Source organism: Primulina eburnea, chromosome 7 (genome assembly GCF_022965805.1).
Source record: "Primulina eburnea isolate SZY01 chromosome 7, ASM2296580v1, whole genome shotgun sequence".
NCBI lineage: Eukaryota > Viridiplantae > Streptophyta > Magnoliopsida > Lamiales > Gesneriaceae > Primulina > Primulina eburnea.
In genome coordinates, this window is record NC_133107.1 from 30,458,161 (window position 1) to 30,482,111 (window position 23,951).

The 23,951-nt window shown below is 39.6% G+C and overlaps 2 protein-coding genes across 2 annotated transcripts; one reads left to right on the forward strand and one right to left on the reverse strand.

Moving 5' to 3' along the window:
- Positions 1–1,706: 1,706 nt before the first annotated feature.
- LOC140837420 (F-box protein At2g23160-like) lies at positions 1,707–3,350 on the forward strand. Its single transcript, XM_073203574.1, has one exon. It carries the CDS (start codon positions 1,736–1,738, stop codon positions 2,975–2,977), a length of 1,242 nt encoding a protein of 413 aa, XP_073059675.1. The 5' UTR covers positions 1,707–1,735; the 3' UTR covers positions 2,978–3,350.
- Positions 3,351–3,453: 103 nt separating this feature from the next.
- Positions 3,454–5,709, reverse strand: LOC140837421 (large ribosomal subunit protein uL10-like). Its single transcript, XM_073203575.1, has 5 exons — positions 5,389–5,709; positions 5,170–5,238; positions 4,315–4,413; positions 3,844–4,236; positions 3,454–3,764 (listed from the first exon to the last, which is right to left on the reverse strand). The coding sequence occupies exons 1-5, from the start codon at positions 5,644–5,646 to the stop codon at positions 3,618–3,620; spliced, it is 966 nt and encodes a 321-aa protein (XP_073059676.1). The 5' UTR covers positions 5,647–5,709; the 3' UTR covers positions 3,454–3,617.
- Between the last annotated feature and the right edge of the window lie 18,242 nt (positions 5,710–23,951).

Consider the following 23,951-nt stretch of genomic DNA (forward strand, 5'->3'; position numbering starts at 1 on the left):
TAGCTGATCGAGTGAGTCTTCACACAAAGACATTAAAGATTGTGTTTGTAGTCTTGGCATAAAGACGTTAAACATGATGCAGATTGCAAGGTGTTGCCTGAAATCTTGAGTGCTAGGAGTTCTAGTCAGGTGCTGCCCTTCCGGAGTGGATTTGTAAAAGGTGTTGTATAAATCAAAGTTTTCTAGTGGATCCTATCTGAGGTGGTAGAAAGGGTGACGTAGGCCATTTGAAGTCTCCGAACATTTATAAACATATCTTGTGTTTTTAATTGTTTAACTATTGTTTTAAACTTGATTTGATCAGTTCAGCTGATATCAGTTCAGTTCTTCCCATAACTGAACTGATGCAAATAACTGAACTGATGCAAGCCCGAACTGATCCCATTTATTTCAGTTATTCAATTTAAACACAAGATAAAAGGTTTAAGTTGTTCGTTTTTCTTAACGAATGATTATTTCGAGTATCTCCTACTTGGTTTGGAAACCAAATTCGATTTAATCATCGGTGTATTCATTCTTAGAACACAAACTATTGCAGCTTATGGAGAATATTGTGTTTGAAGCACCTTCAAAGGTGTCAAAATTGATCCTTCAAGGGGGAAATATGTTTTCATATTTAGTGGGAGATAAATAGAGTTGCATCAACTTGAATAGACTTGTTTGTGCTTATTATTTCATAAAGACAAAAAGGAGGAGATTGAAAGGAACGAGACTTGCTTTGCAAGACACAAATTTATTTCTTAAATTCTTTTCTTTTTTCATTAAAATATCATTATCAATTTTTTTTCTGATATTCATTACAAAGCAGAAACGTAATGTAAATCAATTCGAAATACATATTTATACAAGTCTTGTATTGTTTACGATAATTCAACTAGGTTCAACTACATATCAGTGCTGAATCCTAATTTACTTCTGTGCCCGGATCTCCACGCTATCTAGTCCAGCCTCGTTCTCTTATTGACGCTGATCCTGTCCCACCTGTTGTCATGCACACATACAAATAAGACAACAGTCGGATAAGTCCGGTGAGAATTACATTCTCAGTATAAACCATGTATACATGCAATCATAAAAACAATATAAAAGCATATAACATATATTCCTAACATGTATCAAAACTAAAAGGTTTGTACATGCATTAATGATATTAAGAAGATAGTTATTTATCCACAAAAAAAGAAAAATTAAATCATATAGTTCACGTGCATACATATGGTAAATAATTATTATTTTTAACATCACGATCTTTTCATCTCATATATTTTGATTGAATTTGAGATATCGGTCCGTCGGGCTCCAATCGACTCCAAGAACTTCGTGTACGTTCAAAGTATCATATCTCATTTGCATATGGCATACGTTCTACTCAAACCCGAGATTCTCATCGCCTTAAATTAGAAAGGTTTGATAATTTTATTCTCTATTTAAAATGGACCAATTCAGAGTTTAACTAAATTTTTTATGTTATATTTCGAAGTCATTCAATTTTCAATCACTAAATAGAATATCTACAATTCTAAATCTCTCAAATCCAACAAATAAGTGATAGCCCACTTCTAAAATTCAATTTGAGTTGTCCAAGTCTAACTTTTCATTCAACAACATATATAATAATAACAGCAGAATAATACACGCAAGAGAAAATTTCAACTTTAAGACCAATTCTCAGCTTCCTATAGGGTGTATATATATATATACATCACACTAAACTTATAAAGGCATTCAACCAAATATGTCAAAAATGAGTAAACTACCATCAATCTTGATGGATCTACCCTCAGAAATAATTGTCAATATCCTATCAAGACTTCCATCCCGGACCATCCTAAGCTGCAAGTGCGTTTGCAAGCAATGGCACAAGCTACTATCGAGTCACGAGTTTGTCAAATTCCATGTTTCTGTTTCAACTCCTGAAGTACTTGTCCTTCAAATAGATCCAAAGGGTGAGTGCCTATGCAAATTCGTCGAACATGAAGACCAGTTTCAACGTCAACAACAAGGTTTTCGCTGGAATCAGACAATGAAATTTGATCCCAAAACATTCATTAGCTCCCCAGCAGATTACCGACTGGAGATGAAAGGTTCAGTAGATGGTTTTCTTTGCTTGCGATACAGCAGCAAAATAGATGATGTGATTTGTGTATGCAATCCAATCACTAGAGAGTACATCTCTCTTCCCAGACTTACACGCGTTGTGGAGTATGCTAACTTTACTCATTATGGATTCGGGGTAAGCTCGATAACTGTCCAATACAAGGTAATTTATATGTTCCAAAAGAGTGTGCGCAAAGTATGGCAGTGTGTAAGGTCTGAAAACTACAAGTGTGAATTCTATGATTACCTGGTCTACACGCTTGGGGCAGGTTCTTGGAGAAGCACTGCAAGAAACTCCCCATTCGATCACGCACACCTTTCCTTTGGCGTGTTTCTAAATGGAAATCTACATGGGTTGGTGCAGAATTCTTCCAGATCAGCCATTTCAATATCATGTTTCGATCTTGAAGCTGAATCATTTGAGCCCTTTTCTCCTCCTCCATATCCGCTAAAGCTGGTATGGTTTGGGAGCTGTGATATTTTAGGCGTTTTGGATGACTGCTTGTGTATTTGTGACAGTAGCAGCTTAAAAGAAGAGGGGGGCATTGTTTTCTGGACGATGAAGGAATATGGGGTCACTGAATCATGGACGAGGCAGTTCATTTTTGTGGGAACACAGATATTTTCTTCTTTTCCGTTCGATGTTGTTTACCCCATCAGAGGTTATGAAAATGGTGACATCTTGTTTTCTAGGCAAGATCAGATGGTGTTTTATTATTACAGCAACAAGACTGAAACCAGTCATAAAGTTGATATATATTCTCAAGATTTAGATACAGGTGGTTGGATCAAAGCAACCCTCCACAATTCAAGCTTTCTTTCACTTGAAAGTTTCGATGAGGAAAATGTTCTCTCCTTTGCGGACTTGTCGGGTTGTTAACCCTTCAACAGCAGATCCAGCAGGGGTAGAGTGAGCTTTCTTTCACTCAAAAGCTTTAATTTAATTCTAGCAATTAACGGAGATTTGTCGTTGTAATTTGAGAAGCATTAGTGAGTACTTTGGCATCTATAGAACATGCATCAACGGAAAGGGTAGATTGTCAGAATAATGTTGATCTGAATATTTTGAGGAACGTTATAATTATAAACGAATGAAGAATATTTGAAAGAATTATACGAAGTCGCAAATCTGTCGTGTACCAAATGCAGAAAATATTATATCACAACTGAACATTGGTTGGGAAGTTCAAAAATAGAATTTGCTTGGGAATCAAATTAAATAAATAAATATATGCATGATGAAAAGTTATTTTTCTATATTTTTTAACAAACAATAAAATCAAGGCAAAGGGTAGTGAGAGTGTGAGACCAGAACCTTTACCCAAAAACAAATGGATCTTCAACTTTGCAAACAAATAAAAACTAAAGCATGATAGCATTTGGTAAATATGTAATTCTGTGACATATGAGACTAAAAACTAACAAGGTAGTAGGAGGCTGAACATCAAAAATTTGAACCAAACTCGATAAAACTTTCAGAAACAAAAACAGAGGGATCCAGATTGTAAAAGACATAGAACTCAGTCAAACAGACTAAAGCCCAAGTCGCCATCTGACTCCTCATCGGGCTCTTCTTTCTTCTCCTCTTCTTTGGCAGATGGAGCAGAAGCAGCACCAGCATTAGACGCAGCTACCGGAGCAGCTGCAACAGCAAACTTGCTTGGATCCTACATAATTAGGATAAGACCCCATTAGAACATATCAAATACATGGACACTAACTAAAAAACAAAATATCAAGCCCTACCGCTAGATATTCTTTAACTTTATCAGCCTGAGGGAAGGAGTAATCAGTTTCAACAGCGATGGCCAAAACATTCTTGTAGGCGTTAATGAACATGTGTGGTGCAGCAGCGAGGGTCGGGTATGAGATCGCAAGTGACAAGGAAGTGATCATGGAAACACCCATTGCAAACTTCTCGATGAGATCATCTTCTGTCAAATCGAGCACCTCCGGGCTGAACACAGATCCATTATCATACGCAGTGGTGATAATGAGACCATATGAGAATGGCCTAATTCCAAGTTTTGCAAGCAATGCCGCTTCAGAGGAACCCACTTTATCACCCTTCTTGATAAGTTCCACGGGAGTGATAATTTCGACAGTACCTTTGTTAATCTTGGTTGGAATGTTGAGGACCTATACAGAAACAACTTTAGATACTATCTTTCTGAACATAGGAAACTGATATAACATAAAAAGTGAATAAAAAGAGACCTGGAAGAAGGAAGTTTGTGATGGATCAAGACCAGTGTTACCAGGTGGGACGACGACATCAATAGGAGCCACCAAACCAACACGAGCAGGTGCTCCAACCTGTTAAGAATCAAGCAGGCCGGCAACGTAAATTTAAAGATATGAAAAGAATTGAAAAACGGGCAAGTTATCAACATAGCATTCATGAACGCACAACTAAAGTCTGCAAATACATCTCGAAGCATCATGCATGAAGTGATTTTATCACAATCAAGTGTTTCCACAATATCAATAAGTTCACCCGTTGGCATAGCTGATGCATTAAAGAGTTGAATAAAGAGATTAAGAAAACATCGTAACCCAGAAATGACCATAAAGGGTTTCACCAAAAGGTGCTTTTCGAGCTACACTGATAGCATGGTTATCACATCGCCACCCAGTAAGGTGCCCTGAAATAATCAAGATAAAAAATTTCCTAAGATGATTTGCTAGCAATCCCATAGGGAGGCTGCACTTGGCTTCAAAAGGATGCAATTCAACAGTGCCGGCAAAAAGTTATCCTTAATAGAAATATTGCACTCCACAAACTAGTAGGCCTAAGTACCCAACCAACAAATGTAAACTAAAAAAATTGTTTACATTAGTTCATAGACAGCATAGAAATGTTGAACTTAAACATCATGAATCTCCAAGCTTTATACATACCAAACAACAACTAATACAAAGTACAAATATAGAGAAAACAGTAACAATTTGCTCTTGGAAAGGAAGAAATATACATGCAAGACACATAATGTGTGGCACAGAAACAGATCAATAAAAAAATACACTGATCGGGACAGTGTATAACTGTACATAACAAGAATATCAATTTACCTTGTACTTGGCGACTTCCTCACTGACTTCCTTCAAGTCACCCTTAGTGAACACCAATCCAACATTTCCCTGTCCGGGCAAGAAGTCTCACACAATTAAACGCGATGTATAACGAAAAATTTCAACATCCCACGACACGGGTCTCCGAAAAAATAAAATCATCCCACATATTCACCTACAACGAACAGAAAATCAAAAGAAGGCTCAGTTCACACTCACAACAAGGAGGGGAATGAGGTTAAGAATGGCGTTGTTTCCAGTCTTTTCCGCATGAATCCTGATGCTCCTCTTCATCATAGTGTTCTTGCCCATGAGCACCACGGAATCACCACGTAAACCCTTCCTGATGTTCTGCAGCTGATTCGACCCGACATTGTCGGCCGCCGCGATCAAAACCTGCGAGTAATCGTCGAGGAGATTGCAGAGTTTCTGGTCGTACGCGATCTTCTTGTCCGCCTTGGAAACCTTGGGCGCCATTTGTGAAAGTGACAGAAGCAACAGTGCTCCAAAACCCTATATAGAAGAAGTCCCGCGGCCACAGGCCCACAGCTGACTCATTTTAGGGTAAAGAAATTAATTATTTTTAAAATTAATAACTAAAATCATATTTTTATTTTTATTTTTGAGCGGGTCTCATGTGATCTCACAATAAAAGTAATACTATTAGCATAAAAAATAGTACTTTTTCAATGATGACCCAAATAATAGATCCGTCTCACAAATACAACCCGTCAGACCGTCTCACACAAATTTTTGTCTTTATTTTTATGACTGAAAACCAAATTAAATAATATTCAGGGATAAAATACTTTTGTCTATATCTTGACGTTGAAGCAATCTGGATCAAAATGGGGCAGTCTGACATATCCATCTTCTCCTCCACTTGAAAAGTTATTGAAAGCATCAAAATGAGAGAAAATAAAGGATTACTATTGAGGCATAACTGTAATAATCAGCGAGATGATCGAACCATTGCGAAAATAATAGATTGCGAAAGAACGTAGAGAGACATGTCGATCATATGAAACCAACACACCATAGTCATGAAAATCGAGTTTAACTTGAGAAGAAGTTGTTAGAACAATTTTTTTTATTATTTAATTTGTCGATAACGAACAATGTTTACCCCAGCGAAAATAACACCTTGTTTCATATTGGTTTTCCTGAAGAAAAGTCGTGTCTGTTCTGAATCGAATTTTCTTTTCTATATATATGGTATCATTAGATCAAGAAGAACAATTGTTTTTTTATTGGATTCTGAGTCACCTAAAAATACAGAATATCTCCATTATATTTTTAGAGGAATTTTTCATATCTCTGTGACTAAAGTGCGTTGCAAACGTGTATTGGATTTCATTCACAAATTATTTATATTAGAAATAAATTCTAAACAGAAGTTGCTTCTGTTTAGTGTGTAGTCATAGAACAGTATGTTTCTGGTAACGAAAATAAATAGCATGCTTAATAAATAAATAAAAAACTGTCCCTGTTGTAGAAATTATGAGTGAAAGAACTTCTGGTGGATCAGTTCGAGTGGAATGATCAGGTTTCCAGTACATCCTTAATTTCCTCTCGAATTGAGGGATCAATCACAAAGAAAGTAGACCACACAAATATCATCAGAGGCATGTACATTGTCAAACTCCATTCCGTTACTGATCGATGTGTTTAGCTTCGAACATCCGAAGGTATTATTACCTTGTCGTACAATTTGGCCTCAAATTTCCAGCACGATGATCAGTGGTGGTAACACCAGATGCATCTTGACCACCTCCTAGAACGACATGCAAATGCAATGGATCAAACAAAATCAATAAATTGATCAGACTTGACGTGAAAAAACAGATTTTTACCATGTCCACAAGTGCACCAATTATAAAATAAAATTAGGAAGAATGTAATTACAAAGAATATGCAAACGTTTGACGATTTTATGTTTGAAACTATTTACTTTGATTTTGAAATATTGTTGGATGTTTTATTTTCAAAATGGGGTCGAAAATATTTTATATATATGTTTAAGTACTCGGCCGAAATTAATATAGTGTAAAAAAAATTCTAGTATGTTTTAAGAAAACGAGTAGTGGACGTTTCAGTTGGTATCAGAGCAATATTCTTGTAAAGGGTTGTGTCACCATCAGAGCCGTGAAGCTCAGTCGTCAAGCCTCACATTTGTAAGTTTATATGCTTTATATGATTTATATGATATTACCTGCATGATTACATGAATTATATGTTTAACTTGACCGACGAATTCGGTTAGGATTAATTCTAGCAAGCGGACTAGGTCAAGTTATAGTAGATGGACGAACAGTCCAAGCATCGATCCCACAGAGACTATTATTTAATTACTAAGATTCGATTATTTTATTTAATCTAGGCAAACAATAACAAGCGATTTGATTATTATTTCAACTAAGTGAATTTTTAAACCAATTTATGCTAATTTAATGACTAAATCAAATATCAGAGAAGCTTGGAACGTGGGATTTTTCAAATTTAAATAGAATGACCAACACACAACGGTAACAAACTTTGATTAAATTCAAGCACTGGAATTATTCGACTAGCAATTATTCGTAGTCACGATGTAATCCTCTAATTTAATTATAAATCTATTTCTAGAATTTATAATCTTATTTTCATTTAACAGTCCAATTATTTCTAATTGAATTTAATTAAACAAAAACGCAGGCATCAACGATAGAATTACAGCTGTCGCCTAAAATCGCACACTGAAACCGAATACTATTTCTAGTCGGTTTAACCGTGTGTTGATTAATATTTTTGAAGCTAATTTCAATCTATTCCCTTTCGAGTCAAGATCGAACAACAAACATGCAATTAATTGGCCAAATCAAAAGCACGAAAATTACGCAAACATTAATCAATAACATGAAATAACTGATGAATTAAATGATCCAACGAATAAACCAAATCAGTCGTTTGTCCCTATCGTGGTCCCGATCACAAGAAAAACTACTCCATAAATTCAAAACTAAAATCAAATTTATTGTTTGAATTCATGTCTAAAAATAGAAAATAAAAGAGAAGAGAAATCTCAATGATGGTGCGCGGATCTTGCGTGTAAATTGCGCTGTCTTTTTCTCTCGTTTCTTCCAAGTCTTCGCCGTCTTCCCGAGTCCCAAAGTCGCGCCTTTTTTTTTTCCTCTAAAAGTCGGCTCCCTTCAATTCTGAACAACCCCCAATTGTTTGGTCTGTTTTTCTTTTTATTCCTTCCCCAAAATCACAAGCAAATCTTCGCGAAATCTGATCTCAAAATCATGTACACGGACCCCGTGTATGCATCCGGATTGGGGTCCGTGTGAGTTCGATTAATTTATTTTCCCGGGAGTCATCGGACACGGACCCCGTGTTGGGGTCCGGATTCAGGTCCGTGTCTTTGCGCAACTTTTCATTCTTGGATGCTGTTGGGTACGGACCCCGTGTAGGCCTCCGGGTTGGGGTCCGTGTCTTCTCGTGAATATTCTTCCATGGGATTTTAGGACACGGACCCTTACCCGGTGTATAGGTCCGAGTGTTCTCATTGTGATCTTCTCCTATTATTCCGGGTTTTTCTGACATGTCATTGCGATGTTTGACTCTTCTTTCTTTTCTTTGGCTTTTTAACATCTTTTGGTCAAACCTGCAAATGGTAATAATAACACAAATTTAGCGCAAAACTCGGAATAACAATGCCAGATAAGCACGAATACGACAAAATAAAATCCCTAAAATGCTATATAATTCGTGCTTATCAACTCCCCCACACTTAACCTTTGTTCGTCCTCGAACAAATCAGATAAAAATTAAGATGAGAAATATTTCAGATTCAGGTCTCGAGTACCACAATCAAAACTTCTCAATTTGTCAAACTCTTTCACCCCCGGTCAAAAGATTACGCTTCGCATATCACAAGATTCGTTTTCGTCACGATTCAAGATTCAAACATTTACCCAGTAAAGATCAACAGAACAAGATGTGTGTAGTGTGCAGGTCAGACTCGTACTCATCTCCAGCTACTTAGTTTCATGATCACTTATTTTCATTTGTTATCGAAACGCCCCATATGCTTGAATTTCATACCCTTCTCTACTAAATGTTGAACGACAGTGACTTGGTTAATAGGTCTTTTCAAGCTTATAACGTAAGGCCAAGGCTCACGGCTACAATAAAAGATATGGGAATCAAAAAGTGAGAGAAACAAAAATTATTCCTGTAGTACATTCATTCAACTTTCGACTCCTCAACAATTACTGTATTTCCATCATTTTCAGAGCACGTTTGTCTCCTTTCTTTCTCATTGTTCATCAAATTTCACCCACAGATTTTTCCGGGTCCTTTCAACACTATACATTTTCCTCCTTTTTCTTTTTTTTTCTTTTTATGAATAAAAATTCATCGACTCCTTCACACATATTTCTTCAATCCATTGGAGTGATTCAAACATGTCAATGTGCACAGGAGTTTTATTTCTCTCACATGTAGGTAGGAAAAAGTGTATAGGCTAAGATTCAGGTAGTTGATGTGGGACATTAAATAACTGACGAATGGGGGCTAACTGTGTGTCATTGACACACACCATTCGATTTTTTTTTTTCAGGCTCAAAAGGGGTTACTAGGGGCAATGAATGATGTATCGGTCAGGCTTGAAAGGCTCAAACGGTCCAAAGATCGCCTAAATCATCCCTAAGTCACCATCGTTCGTATTTTCGCTTCGAGGGCTAATCAGACAAGTTCTAGGGATCGTTGTTCGATTTCTCTTTTTTTTTTTTTTAAGTTCACAATTCACCAATTCACTATCAATGAGTAAAAGTTTGACCACGTGTATCGAACAAAATGTTGATACAGAACTGGTTCATGTTAGACTCTCTCCTTGAAACTACGAATCCTCTCACTCAATACTAGGCATGAAACAATTTTCCGGGTGATCCAAAATCTAACAAATTAATCCGATTATCAAGTGAAACAAGAGTTCTTAGTCTAAAAATAGTTCCATCCTACGTGAAAAGTGTGTTAAGTGTGTGTGCAACGACGTGAAACAAAACTGACCCACCCTCACACTTTGACAACGACACTGCCCTCAGTGTAACATGGTATAATATGAAGTAGCAAGAATGCGAAAACAAATACACTTCCCTGGTTACATGTCGAGTAGTGGTGGGAAGGGGTAGAAATCAACAAATCCTGAAAGAATGACATCGACATGTGGAGTAGTGGTGGGAAGGGGTAGAAATCAGCAAATCCTGAAAGAATGACATCGAGTACACCAAAAACCGTAAAATGGAATAGATAAAGCATGCAAGCACTCCAATAAAGTCCAAATGATAATAAACGTGAAGAGCATGTTCCAACATATCAATAACAGCATGCGAGCAAACTGACGAAGTTCAGAAAAAATAAATACAGTCCTCCACACAGTCTAACAAAATAAGGCCACTATTCGTCGTCGGAGTCCCCATCCCAATCGTCAAGACCAGATCTGTCATAGAGGGGTGCGGGGATGTCGTCTGCAGAGGGCTGAATCCCTAGATGATGCTCAATGCGAGCCAATCTGGTGCTGAGGTTGTCCATGGCATCAAACAATGATGAGTACACCTGACGTCTACTCCTCGAGGCTCGCTGTCGTGGTGGCGCTTGGCCGTGTGGTCCGGCTCTAGCATCCAAAGCTGCTTCTTCTTCAACTCTATCTTCCTGGATGCGCTCAACTGCTGTAGGTGGAGGTACCAGTGGGTCACGGGAATGTCCACTGATATGGCGACTAGCCGGATTACGGTACCACGCACCCTGTCGGAATATAAAATACATGCCCTGCATGGTTTGGTCGGTCAGCATCTGCGTAGAAGTGGGCATGAGAGAGGTCTCCCCTGTAAGATCGACACCCTGGGCCGCTAGGATCCGGGAAATGATGATAGGGTAAGGGGCGTAGGGTGTCCTATTCTTCGTAGGGTCGATGTGGGCGACTGAGCGCATGTGGGAAATGATGATCGACGCTACCGGAATAGCAGGAATGGCCCCCAATTCATTCAGCATCTTGTCAATGATATAAAGATCTAAATGACGGACCTCGTTGTTTCCGGGTTTCCGCGGAATAATGTTAGACCCCGTAAAGTAGCAGATGAGACGATCCAGCAGCGGGATGGTCGTCGGCAGGACGCTGGATCGGGAGCCAGTAGGAGATGTGTGGTAACGGAGTCGGCGACGAGCCTCAGTGATCCGGAAAGTGAGGTCTGAAAAGAAGATATCCACCTGATTGAAGGACACAGGCGGTCCTTCATTAGGGACATTCAAGATCGCTGCCAGAGAAGAGCTGGTCACCTCGATAGGAATCCCCTTCACATAAGTACGCAAAGATGGCAGACCGGTCAGCTCTTTTTCTTCAAAATTGGCAAAGAATTGCCAGACTAGGTCGGGGAAATATGGTCCTGTAATGTCCAGTAGAGGCCCCCATCCAAACTTATCGAATTCAGCCCTCAGTGGCACCTCATTGTCGATCCGTGGATGAATTGACCGCTCAATGATGACCAAGTTCCCATGGAGTGCCGAATACCATTCAAAATTTTCGAGGCTAGTGAATCTGGATGCATCAAAGTGGGATGAGGTACCGGCTCGGACGCGTTTACTGCTCTGTTTGCGGGGTGGCATACTGATTCAAGCGATGATATCTGAAATTCCAACAACTCAATAACAATAATCCAATCGACCAATCTCAAACTCCTCGACAAACACGTACACCAATCCAATAATGTACCACAAATAGTACGAATTCACTCCAACTGAGCCCAACGCAATGAAGGACACTAATGCCCGATGCTAGTGAACCCACATTGAACAATGCTCAACAACAATATATCCCGAGAGCAGACCGAAGCAAAAACAACGCAAATTTTAAACAATCGAAGTCCAGCAGTTTAACAAACGGAAAAAAAACGATGCCCAAATCACGAACATGTGCAATACATTCATTGGCGGCAGTAACACAACATCCCCAAAGCTGATAAACGGTAAATGGAAGGAAGATAAAGCCGCGCTTACCGGAACAAAGATGAGGAGATGGTGAACGTGGTGCTAGGTAGACGGCGGCGCGGCGGGCGGAGTGCGGCGAGCAGAGTGCGTCCGGGTTGATGTGGTGAAATGGTGTTGTGTGGGTTCTCAAAAGGTTGCTGGAGGTGGAGGTGGAGTTGGGCCGTGACGGCAGGGGAGCGGCGGAGCCTTGGGCAGAAAAGCGGCGGCGCGGCGGAGTGGTTCGGATTTGGGGATTTAGGGATTTAGGAGACAGGGTCGCGGAGGGATTCTGGTATATGGCAAGAAAATAGAGCACACGGACCCCGTGTAGGGGTCCGTTCCGAGGTCCGGGTCGATACGATTTTTTTAAAAAATGATGAATTGTGGACACGAACCCCATTCCGGGGTCCGGATCTTGGTCCGTGTACCCTCGCAGTTTCGAATTTCTTGATGTAATTAGACACGGACCTCGTGTAGGGGTCCGGGTATAGATCCGTGCAGACTCGGGAAATAGGCGTTTTGAAGAATGATGGACACGGACCCCGTGCAGGGGTCCGTGATAAGGTCCGTCTAGACACGAAAAAATGGCAAATTTGAAAAGGCTGGAGACGAACCCCGTGTAGGGGTCCGGGTCCGAGTCCGTGGGGACTCGGGAATTTAATTCTCACAAGATTTAACAGTAACCTATGCAAACTACGAACCAGACACGAATCTTGAAACCAGGGAAAAAACAATTCTATACATCGATACCACACAATAGAACACAATCGAGTACACAAGATTCAAGAATTGTACAGAAACTTCCCTGATCTAATTGACGTTCTGAAACCGCTCGTCCTGATAGACTCCCCCACACTTGAAATTCTTTCCACCACCAGTAGATAAATTACCTGCACCACCATTCACAGAGATTAACTCACTAACAAGATGCATAAAACAGAAATAAAGAAAACCAAAATAAAACAGGGAGGAAAACTAAAATAAAACACTGGGTTGCCTCCCAGCAAGCGCTAAATTTAGAGTCGATATCCTGACTGTACTCCCTTGGTTCAGTTTGGATCCTGGAGATCCACTGTGGTCGGTCCATTGGGTATGGCACCACCATGATAAACCTTCAGCCTATGCCCATTTACTTTGAAAGGTCCAGTCGCTTCACTAGTGATCTCTACCGTCCCGTAGGGGAATACTTGCGTAATGGTATATGGTCCTGACCACCGTGAACGCAACTTACCTGGCATTAATTTCAGACGAGAATTATATAGCAGGACCAGTTGTCCTACCACAAATTCTCGATGGACGATGTTTTGATCATGCCAGCGTTTGGTTTTTTCTTTGTAAAGCTTGGCATTCTCGTAGGCATCCAACCTAAACTCGTCCAGTTCATTTAGCTGCAGCACTCTGTTGTCACCTGTGGATTTAGCATCAAAATTTAAAAATTTAGTAGCCCAATAAGCCTTGTGCTCAAGTTCAAGCGGGAGGTGGCATGATTTCCCATACAACATTTTAAAAAGAGACATGCCAATGGGGGTTTTAAAAGCAATGCGATAAGCCCAAAGTGCATCGTCAAGTTTGCTAGCCCATTCTTTCCTTGAAGCACCGATAGTCTTCTCAAGAATGCGCTTAATCTCTCGATTTGATACCTCGACTTGGCCACTAGTCTGAGGATGGTAAGGTGTAGCCACCTTATGTCGGACCCCATACTTTGCCAACAGACTATCGAATTGACGATTGCAAAAATGAGTACCCCCATCGCTAATAATGGCTCTAGGTGTTCCAAAACGTGAAAAAATATTTTTCTTTACAAATTAAATAACCACCTTAGAGTCATTAGTTTTGCATGCAATTGCCTCCACCCACTTAGACACATAATCAACGGCTACCAAAATATACTTGTTCCCAAAAGAGACCGGGAACGGACCCATGAAATCGATACCCCACATATCAAATAATTCACATACAAGAATGTTATTGAGAGGTAATTCATGTCTCCTAGAGATATTACCTGTTCGCTGACAATCTAGACATTTTGTGACATATTCATGCGCATCCTTAAACAAAGTAGGCCAATAAAAACAAGACTGGAGGACTTTGGACGCAGTTCTAGTTGCCCCAAAATGGCCTCCAGCCGGACCAGCATAACAATGAAACAAAATTTCACTTACCTCTTCTTGGGGAATGCATCTACGAATTATACCGCCTGCACATATTCTAAACAAATAAGGGTCCTCCCACAAATAGTATTTTAAATCTGAGAAAAACTTTTTCTTTTGCTGATATGTAAAATGGGGAGGAATGAAATTACTTGATAGGTAATTAACAAAGTCGGCATACCATGGTAAGCTGTCGATTTCAAAGAGTTGTTCGTCCGGGAAATCATCTCGAATAAAGTCATTACCTTGAACTGGACTTTCCAATCGCGAAAGATGATCTGCAACTTGATTCTCTGTGCCTTTCCTATCGATTATTTCCAAGTCAAATTCCTGCAACAGAAGAATCCAGCGAATTAGTCTTGGTTTTGCATCTTTCTTGGACATCAGATATTTTAAAGCTGAATGGTCGGTGTGCACGACGACTTTACTCCCTATCAAGTATGATCTAAACTTATCCAACGCAAACACCACGGCAAGGAGCTTTTTTTCTGTAGTGGCATAGTTCAATTGGGCAGCTGACAATGTCATGCTAGCGTAGTAGATGACATGAATGCACTTTTCTCTCTTTTGTCCCAACACTGCCCCTAGCGCTGTGTCGCTTGCATCACACATCACCTCAAATGGCGACCCCCAGTCAGGTGCTATCATCACAGGTGCTGTGATCAATTTCTCCTTTAATATCTGAAATGCATGCACACACTCAGCAGAAAAATTAAAAGGCACATCTTTTATTAGTAAATTAGTCATAGGCTTGGCAATGCTAGAAAAGTCTTTTATAAAGCGTCTATAGAATCCCGCATGTCCAAGAAAACTACGCACTCCTCTAATGTTGGTTGGGGCTGGGAGTTTCTCAATCACTTCGATTTTTGCCTTATCAACCTCAATCCCATTTTCAGAAATTTTATGCCCCAACACTATTCCTTCTCTCACCATAAAATGACATTTTTTCCAATTTAAGACCAAATTCGACTCCTCACATCTCTCCAAAACCTTAGACAGGTTAATTAAACAAGTATCAAACGAGGAGCCAAAGACAGAAAAGTCATCCATGAATATCTCAATGAAATCCTCAATCATATCATGAAAAATTGCCATCATACATCGTTGGAAGGTCGCTGGTGCATTACATAGACCGAATGGCATTCGCTTATATGCAAATGTCCCATAAGGACAAGTAAAAGTGGTTTTCTCCTGATCTTCAGGGTCAATGGGAATTTGCATATAACCAGAATAACCATCCAGAAAACAATAAAAAGAATGGTCAGCTAGCCTTTCCAACATTTGATCAATAAACGGGAGGGGGAAATGATCTTTACGGGTGGCGTCGTTAAGTTTTCTATAATCGATGCAAACCCGCCACCCTGTAACAGTTCTCGTGGGAATCAATTCATTATTATCATTTTTCACAACAGTGATCCCACCTTTCTTTGGAACAACCTGTACTGGACTGACCCACATACTATCAGAAATCGGGTAGATAATACCTGCGTCCAGTAGCTTGATCACCTCTTTCTTCACCACCTCTTGCATGGCTGGGTTTAGACGCCTTTGGGGTTGAGTAGACGTCTTGTGGTCGGCCTCCATCAAAATCTTGTGCATACACATAGAAGAGCTAATCCCCTTAATGTCCGCGATGCTCCAGCCGATGGCTTTGATATTCTCCCTCAGCACTCGCAACAACTTTTCTTCCTCCTTACCTGTCAAAGTAGATGAAACAATCACTGGAAGTTTATCATTATCAAGTAAAAACAGATATTTTAAGTGCGAGGGAAGAGGTTTCATCTCTAGGATCGGTGCTTCTTCGATGGATGATTTTAAAGGTCGTGGGACATGCCCAAGCTCCCCAATCCTAGAGTTTACCGTTTTTGACAGTGGTCTGCCTGCCTCCAAATAGGAGATACATTCATCAAGCTCTTGATTTCCCAATTCTTGTGGAGACGAATGAGTTAAGCAAACCTCCAAAGGGTCCTCACCTATCAGTCCCTGTAAATCACACTCAACAAACTCATCAGTAGCATCAATTCGAAAACAATCAGAAGTATCATTAGAATATTTGATGGACTGAAAAACATTGAAGATGACACTCTCTCCATTGAACCTCAAGACTAATTCGCCCTTTTGCACATCTATCAAAGCTTTCCCGATGGCTAAGAATGGTCTCCCTAAAATAAGAGGGATCTCTCGATCCTCCTCCATGTCTAGCACAACGAAGTCCACCGGGAAGATAAACTTATCAACTTTCACCAACACATCCTCTACAACTCCCCTAGGATATTTAATTGATCTATCAGCTAACTGTAGGGAAATTGTAGTTGGTTTCACCTCACCTATCTCTAACTTCTCAAAACAAGAGTATGGCATTAAGTTAATGCTAGCACCTAAGTCACACAAAGTTTTATTAAAATTTGAAGTTCCAATAGTGCAAGGGATAGAAAAACTACCTGGATCCTTAAGCTTCAGAGGGAGTTTATTTTGTAAAATCGCAGAACATTCCTCCGAAAGCTTAATTGTCTCAAAGTCAACCAATTTCCTCTTGTTTGATAAAATTTCTTTAAGAAATTTGGCATATGAGGGCATTTGAGCTAAAGATTCTGCAAATGGGATATTTATATGCAACTTTTTGAAAATCTCAAGAAATTTTGAAAATTGAGTATCCAATTGCAGTTGCTTTGCTCGTTGGGGAAATGGGAGTGATTTAATATCAATATTCGAGTTCGAGTTCAGAGACTTACCTTTCTCCCTTGCGGCATTTGACCCTTGCTTGGATAATTCCTTCTCCTTCACATCTCCTTCAACATCGATCACCTCCTGCTTTATGGGGGACGTAACCGTGACTGCATTGACACCTTTTGGATTCTTTTCCGTGTCACTTGGTAGTGTACCCGGAGCTCTTGTAGCCATTTGTGTCGCTAACTGCCCTAGTTGCATCTCCACTCTTTGCATCATAGCATCATGGTTTTGCCATTTCATTTCATTCCCAGCTATGTACTTGGCAAGCATATCCTCAAGATTCGACTTGCTATCCTGTGGCTTGAAACCAGGTGGCATAGAAGGTCCTGCACCTTGTGGCGGTTTAGGTGGTTGTTGAGGAGGTCTTTGCTATGTAGGATGTTGTGGAGGATTAAACTGCAGTTGCTCAACAGAAGTTTCAGGTTGCTTCCATCCAAAATTCGGATGATTCCTCCAGCCCGGGTTATATGAAAAACTGTATGGATTGTACTGTTGTCGGCCTTGGTCACTAGATGAGCCACCAACCAATTCAGCACTTCCTTGAATCTGATTCACTGACTTGACTGGTGTTGACTTCTGTGCTTGTAACTGTGCCATCTGATGCGTCAATCCATCAAGTTTCGCTGTAATTGCTGTCAGAGCATCCATCTCAAGGAATCCTACCTTCTTTTCCCTCCGGTTATCTTGCCAACCTACATTGCTTTCGGCCATATTCGATATGATTTCCAGTGCTGCAGTCGACGTTTTTCGATATAAGCTCCCGTTTGCTGCCGCATCGAGCATAGATCTCACAGAAGGATCTACCCCATAATAGAATGTCTCAACCTGTTGGCCTATTGAAAAGCCATGTCTCGGGCACATCCTCAATATCTTCTTGAATCTCGCCCATGCTAAATTCAGTGATTCCCCATCTCTCTGTCTAAATGATGTGATTTCATTTCTCAACTGTGTAATCTTGGTTGAGGGAAAATACATGTGCATGAAGAACTCGACCAATCCATCCCATGTCGTGATAGAACCAGCTGGAAGGTCTCGAAGCCATTCCACAGCCTCTCCTTGTAGGGAGAATGGAAATAATCTGAGTCGAATAGCATCAGTACTCACCCCATTGCACTTGATTGTGTCACAGATTGACAGAAAGTTCTCCAGATGTGCATTAGGGTCTTCAGAAGGTGATCCTCCAAATTTGACTTGAAGTTGGATCATCTGGATGATGCCCGGTTTAAGCTCAAATGTATTAGCCTGTATTGTGGGACGCACAATACTAGACCCATAACCTCCGAATGCGGGTCGATGAAGTTCCATCAGCGTCCGATTATCCTCTTCTCCGGCCATTTCCTCAACCTCTGGTTTACGGTCTATTTCAGATTCTGTTTGAGATTCAAACTCCAGGGTCAAGTCGTTGTTCCTTCGAGCTCTGCGGATACTGTGGAGAGTGCTTTCAATCTCAAGATCAAGTGGCACTAGATTCCTGACGTCTTGAGCACGGCTCATATAACACGAGCTAACCCCTGAAATCAAAAATTAAAGTGCAAGATTTAAGCTCCAACAGAGTATGAAAAGCTGAAACAAAGTTAATCTAATTAAAATGCTAAAGAAAGAATGAAATATTTAAAACTAAGAATAAAAGCCTAGTCTCAAATGAATAATTTATCCTAATATCAAATAAATAGTCCCAGAAACGGCGCCAAAAACTTGACCGACGAATTCGGTTGGGATTAATTCTAGCAAGCGGACTAGGTCAAGTTATAGTAGATGGACGAACAGTCCAAGTATCGATCCCACAGAGACTATTATTTAATTACTAAGATTCGATTATTTTATTTAATCTAGGCAAACAATAACGAGCGATTTGATTATTATTTCAACTAAGTGAATTTTTAAACCAATTTATGCTAATTTAATGACTAAATCAAATATCAGAGAAGCTTGGAACGTGGGATTTTTCAAATTTAAATAGAATGACCGGGAACACACAACGGTAACAAACTTTGATTAAATTCAAGCACTGGAATTATTCGACTAGCAATTATTCGTAGTCACGATGTAATCCTCTAATTTAATTATAAATCTATTTCTAGAATTTATAATCCTATTTTCATTTAACAGTCCAATTATTTCTAATTGAATTTAATTAAACAAAAACGAATGCATCAACGATAGAATTACAGCTGTCGCCTAAAATCGCACACTGAAACCGAATACTATTTCTAGTCGGTTTAACTGTGTGTTGATTAATATTTTTGAAGCTAATTTCAATCTATTCCCTTTCGAGTCAAGATCGAACAACAAACATGCAATTAATTGGCCAAATCAAAAGCACGAAAATTACGCAAACATTAATCAATAACATGAAATAACTGATGAATTAAATGATCCAACGAATAAACCAAATCAGTCGTTTGTCTCTATCGTGGTCCCGATCACAAGAAAAACTACTCCATAAATTCAAAACTAAAATCAAATTTATTGTTTGAATTCATGTCTAAAAATAGAAAATAAAAGAGAAGAGAAATCTCAATGATGGTGCGCGGATCTTGCGTGTAAATTGCGCTGTCTTTTTCTCTCGTTTCTCCCAAGTCTTCGCCGTCTTCCCGAGTCCCAAAGTCGCGCCTTTTTTTTTTCCTCTAAAAGTCGGCTCCCTTCAATTCTGAACAACCCCCAATTGTTTGGTCTGTTTTTCCTTTTATTCCTTCCCCAAAATCACAAGCAAATCTTCGCGAAATCTGATCTCAAAATCATGTACACGGACCCCGTGTATGCATCCGGATTGGGGTCCGTGTGAGTTCGATTAATTTATTTTCCCGGGAGTCATCGGACACGGACCCCGTGTTGGGGTCCGGATTCAGGTCCGTGTCTTTGCGCAACTTTTCATTCTTGGATGCTGTTGGGTACGGACCTCGTGTAGGCCTCCGGGTTGGGGTCAGTGTCTTCTCGTGAATATTCTTCCATGGGATTTTAGGACACGGACCCTTACCCGGTGTATAGGTCTGAGTGTTCTCATTGTGATCTTCTCCTATTATTCCTGGTTTTTCTGACATGTCATTGCGATGTTTGACTCTTCTTTCTTTTCTTTGGCTTTTTAACATCTTTTGGTCAAACCTGCAAATGGTAATAATAACACAAATTTAGCGCAAAACTCGGAATAACAATGCCAGATAAGCACGAATACGACAAAATAAAATCCCTAAAATGCCATATAATTTGTGCTTATCACATCACATGTTTAATAACTTTATAAGGATATATGTTTTATATGCTTAAAATTGCTAAAATGGATTAGTATATGTTGCATAATTAGAAAACTTAGATTTAAATGCATGTTGGTTTCGTTAGAATTTGGAAAACGTTCAGATATATGCCTCCTAGATGCGCACCTATTGCTGAAGGGCAAGCCCAGTATGTTGAGGATCGCCATGTTAATGCACCCTTCGCCTCCTAAAGGGGATGCTGCTACGTGTGCATTGGAGGGCATGGCTCGTTTCTTTGAGCAGTTTCAGCAGGCTCCTAGGCCACAACACAATATTTATGATCAGTTCTGGAGGCTAGGGCCGAAGGAATTTTCTGGTACCACATACCCATTTTCTATTGAGGCTTGGATTCGAGCACTTGAGGTGCATTTTCGCTACTTGAATATGGGAGATGCTGATCACGTGAGGTGTGCCACGTTTATGATTAGGGATGATGCTTCTCTATGGTAGAAAGGAGCTGAGCATGGTATTAATCTCGCTATTCTTACTTGGGCTCGATTCATGGAAATATTCTATGAGAAGTACTTCACTGTTGACGTCCGAGGATGATTGAAGAGGGAATTTATGACTCTCCGCCAAGGAGACACTATTGTAGATGAGTTTATGAGGAATTTTGATAGGGGTTGTCACTTTGTACCCCTTATCGCTGGGGACGTTGCTGAGAAGATGAGGTACTTTCTAGATGGTCTACGGCCTGCTATACGTTGTGACGTGACGATGATGCATCCCTTGGATTATGATGCTACCACTGCCTATGCATTTCAAGCCGAGCAAGCTTTGAAAGAGATTTATTTTGACGTGCAGCGGAAAAGACAGCAACACCAGCAGAATTCTCAGCCGAATAAGAAGCCATACATGGGGCCTCCTAGACCTCAAGGGCAGCAAAAGCCCCAAGGTCAATCAAAGAAGCCAGGACCACCAAAGCCACCACATCTGGAGCACCAAATCCTGCAGAGAGGCAACCATGCAAGGAGTGCAATCGCTTACACTACGGCAAGTGCATGTGGGGATCTTTTAGAAGCTTCATATGCAATGAAGAAGGGCATAAAGCTGCTGATTGCCCGAAGAAAATGCATCCATTGTGGGACGAGCTTATGTTATGAATGCCGAGGAGGCAAACACGACCCTTATCACCGGTAACCTAGTTATTTATATTTTTATATTGCTTTTATTGCATGAAATATTAAATTGGTTATGAGATTTGAATTTGTGATCAATATAACTTAGTAGAAATTAGGTTGCATACTCTACCTTAATTGAAATTAAGGAATGATGATTGAAACTATAGAAAATGGTATTGATTTTGAGCCTTAATTTATGTAAAGGATGTAATAATTCTAAATAAAAGTTCTATGGCCAAACATTGAGAAAAATCATAACCAAGGGCTTAGAGGATTTTCGAATTTTGAGGGACATTATGCAGTGATCGAAACTTTTGGGGCAAGAACGAATTTTTTTTCAAAAGTTTATCGACATAATTGAAATTTCCGAAAAAGTTCAGGGATCGAAATGCAATTTCCAAAAATATAAGGACCAAAAGTGTAATTTTAGAAATTTAATGGACCAAAATCATAAAATTCCGAAAATTAAAAGGGTTAATTTGCAATATTCGGAAATTTTTGGGGACTAAATGCAAATTTCGAAGAATTGAAGGGTTAAAATGCAATTAATCAGAAATTATGAGGGGGAAATTATGAATTTTCCTAGGAACATTAGGATCCAATCAATCTTCTTCATGAAATTTTGGGAAATAAATTATACAAATTTCTTAAACTTCAACATGAATAATCTAAAAAATTTTGTCGTAGGGAGGATATTAATGCTATGTGTAGCTACCTACGCATTGCTAGATTCGGAAGCTACACACTCTTTCATATCCGAGACTTTCGTTAAGCGACTGAATATTATTCCTGAGAATATGGGATTGAGTTTTAAAGTTTCTATTCCTTCTGGTGACCAAATGACCATGTCTAATATTGTGAAGAATCAGGAGCTTCGTTTATTTAAAGATGTGGTTCGGGCAGATCTTATCGTACTCCCTATGCCTGAATTTGACATCATACTCGGTATGGATTGGTTATCAATGAATGGAGCTTTGATAGATTTTCGTCAGAGATCAGTGTCTATTCGACCGCCTAGTGGGAAATATTTTGTCTTTGAGGCGGCGAGGAACAAACAAATGCCGTACATTATCTCTTGCCTGTGTGCGAGGAAGCTTATTAGACGAGGATGCCAAGCTTTTCTAGTATGTGTCATACCGCACATATTCCTATCAGTCAGAGGTTATAGGATGTTCATATTGTCAGAGGCTTTCCTAGTGTCTTTCCTTAGGACGTTTCTGGCATTCCACCTGACCGTGAGGTGGAGTTTTCTATTGAGTTGATGTCGGGCATTGTACCTATATCTAAAGCACCTTATCATCTAGCACCCGATGAAATGAAATAATTAAAATATCAAATCCAAGAATTGATAGACAAGGGTTTTATTCGCCCTAGTTACTCTTTGTGGGGCGCACCAGGTATTGTTTGTGAAGAAGAATGATGGTAGTATGCGACTCTGTATCGATTATCGAGAGCTGAATAGAGTCATTATTAAGAATAAGTATCATCTGCCAAGAATTAAAGATTTATTTGATCAATTGCAAGGAACATCGATATTCTCGAAGATTGATCTTCTTTCTTGATACCATCAGTTGAAAGTGAAAGAGTCTGATGTTCGAGTTTATGGTCATGCCATTTGGGTTGACCAATGCACAAACGATCTTCGTGGATCTCATGAATCGCTTTCCAGCCGTATCTGAATCAATTCATTATAGTCTTCATTGAAGATATTTTGATCTATTCGAAGATTAAAGAGGAGCATAGTCGGCATTTGAGGACAACACTGCAAGTACTGCAAGATAGGAATTTGTTTGCAAAATTCAGCAAGTGCGAGTTTAGGCTTCAAAGAGTGGCATTCTTAGGCCACATCATTTCTAGTGATGGATTCGAGGTTGATCCAAGCAAAGTAGAGTAGTGAGAGAGTGGCCAGTATCGAAGAGTGTAATCGAGATTCGTAGTTTCTTTGGACTACCAGGCTATTACCGAAAGTTTATTCAGGGATTCTTATCTATTGTGATACCCATGACCGCCTTAACGAAGAAGAATGCAAAGTTTGTATGGGGATCCGAGTGCCAAGACAGTTTTGACAAGTTGAAGCAAGCTTTGATTTCATCGCCAGTGTTATCTATGCCATCGGGGCAAGGAGAGTATGTACTTTGTAACGACACTTCTAAACTTGGTTTAGATGCAGTTTTAATGTAAAATGACCGAGTTATAGCTTATGCATCAAGACAGTTGAAAGTCCATGAGAAAAACTATCCCACACATGATCTTGAGCTTGCAGCAAACGTTTTTTATTTGAAAATATGGAGACATTACTTATATGAGGAGAAGTACAAAATTTTCACCGACTATAAAAGTTTGATATACTTCTTCACCCAAAAAGAGTCGAATATGAGACAGCAAAGATGGCTTGAATTGGTGAAGGACTACGACTGTGAGATTAGCTACAATCAGAGAAAACTAATGTAGTAGCGGATTCATTGAGTTGAAAGACAGCAGATATTACTCAATTATAACTTGAAAGACCACTGCAGTTCGAGATG

Excerpts from the sequence above, each read along its gene's own strand:
- LOC140837420 (XM_073203574.1), top strand. The coding sequence starts at position 1,736 with ATGTCAAAAATGAGTAAACTACCATCAATCTTGATGGATCTACCCTCA.
- LOC140837421 (XM_073203575.1), bottom strand. The coding sequence starts at position 5,646 with ATGGCGCCCAAGGTTTCCAAGGCGGACAAGAAGATCGCGTACGACCAG. Across the intron at positions 5,239-5,388 it reads ACCTCATTCCCCTCCTTGTT|GGAAATGTTGGATTGGTGTT; the intron begins GTGAGTGTGAAC and ends TTGCCCGGACAG. Across the intron at positions 3,765-3,843 it reads AAGTTAAAGAATATCTAGCG|GATCCAAGCAAGTTTGCTGT; the intron begins GTAGGGCTTGAT and ends CTAATTATGTAG.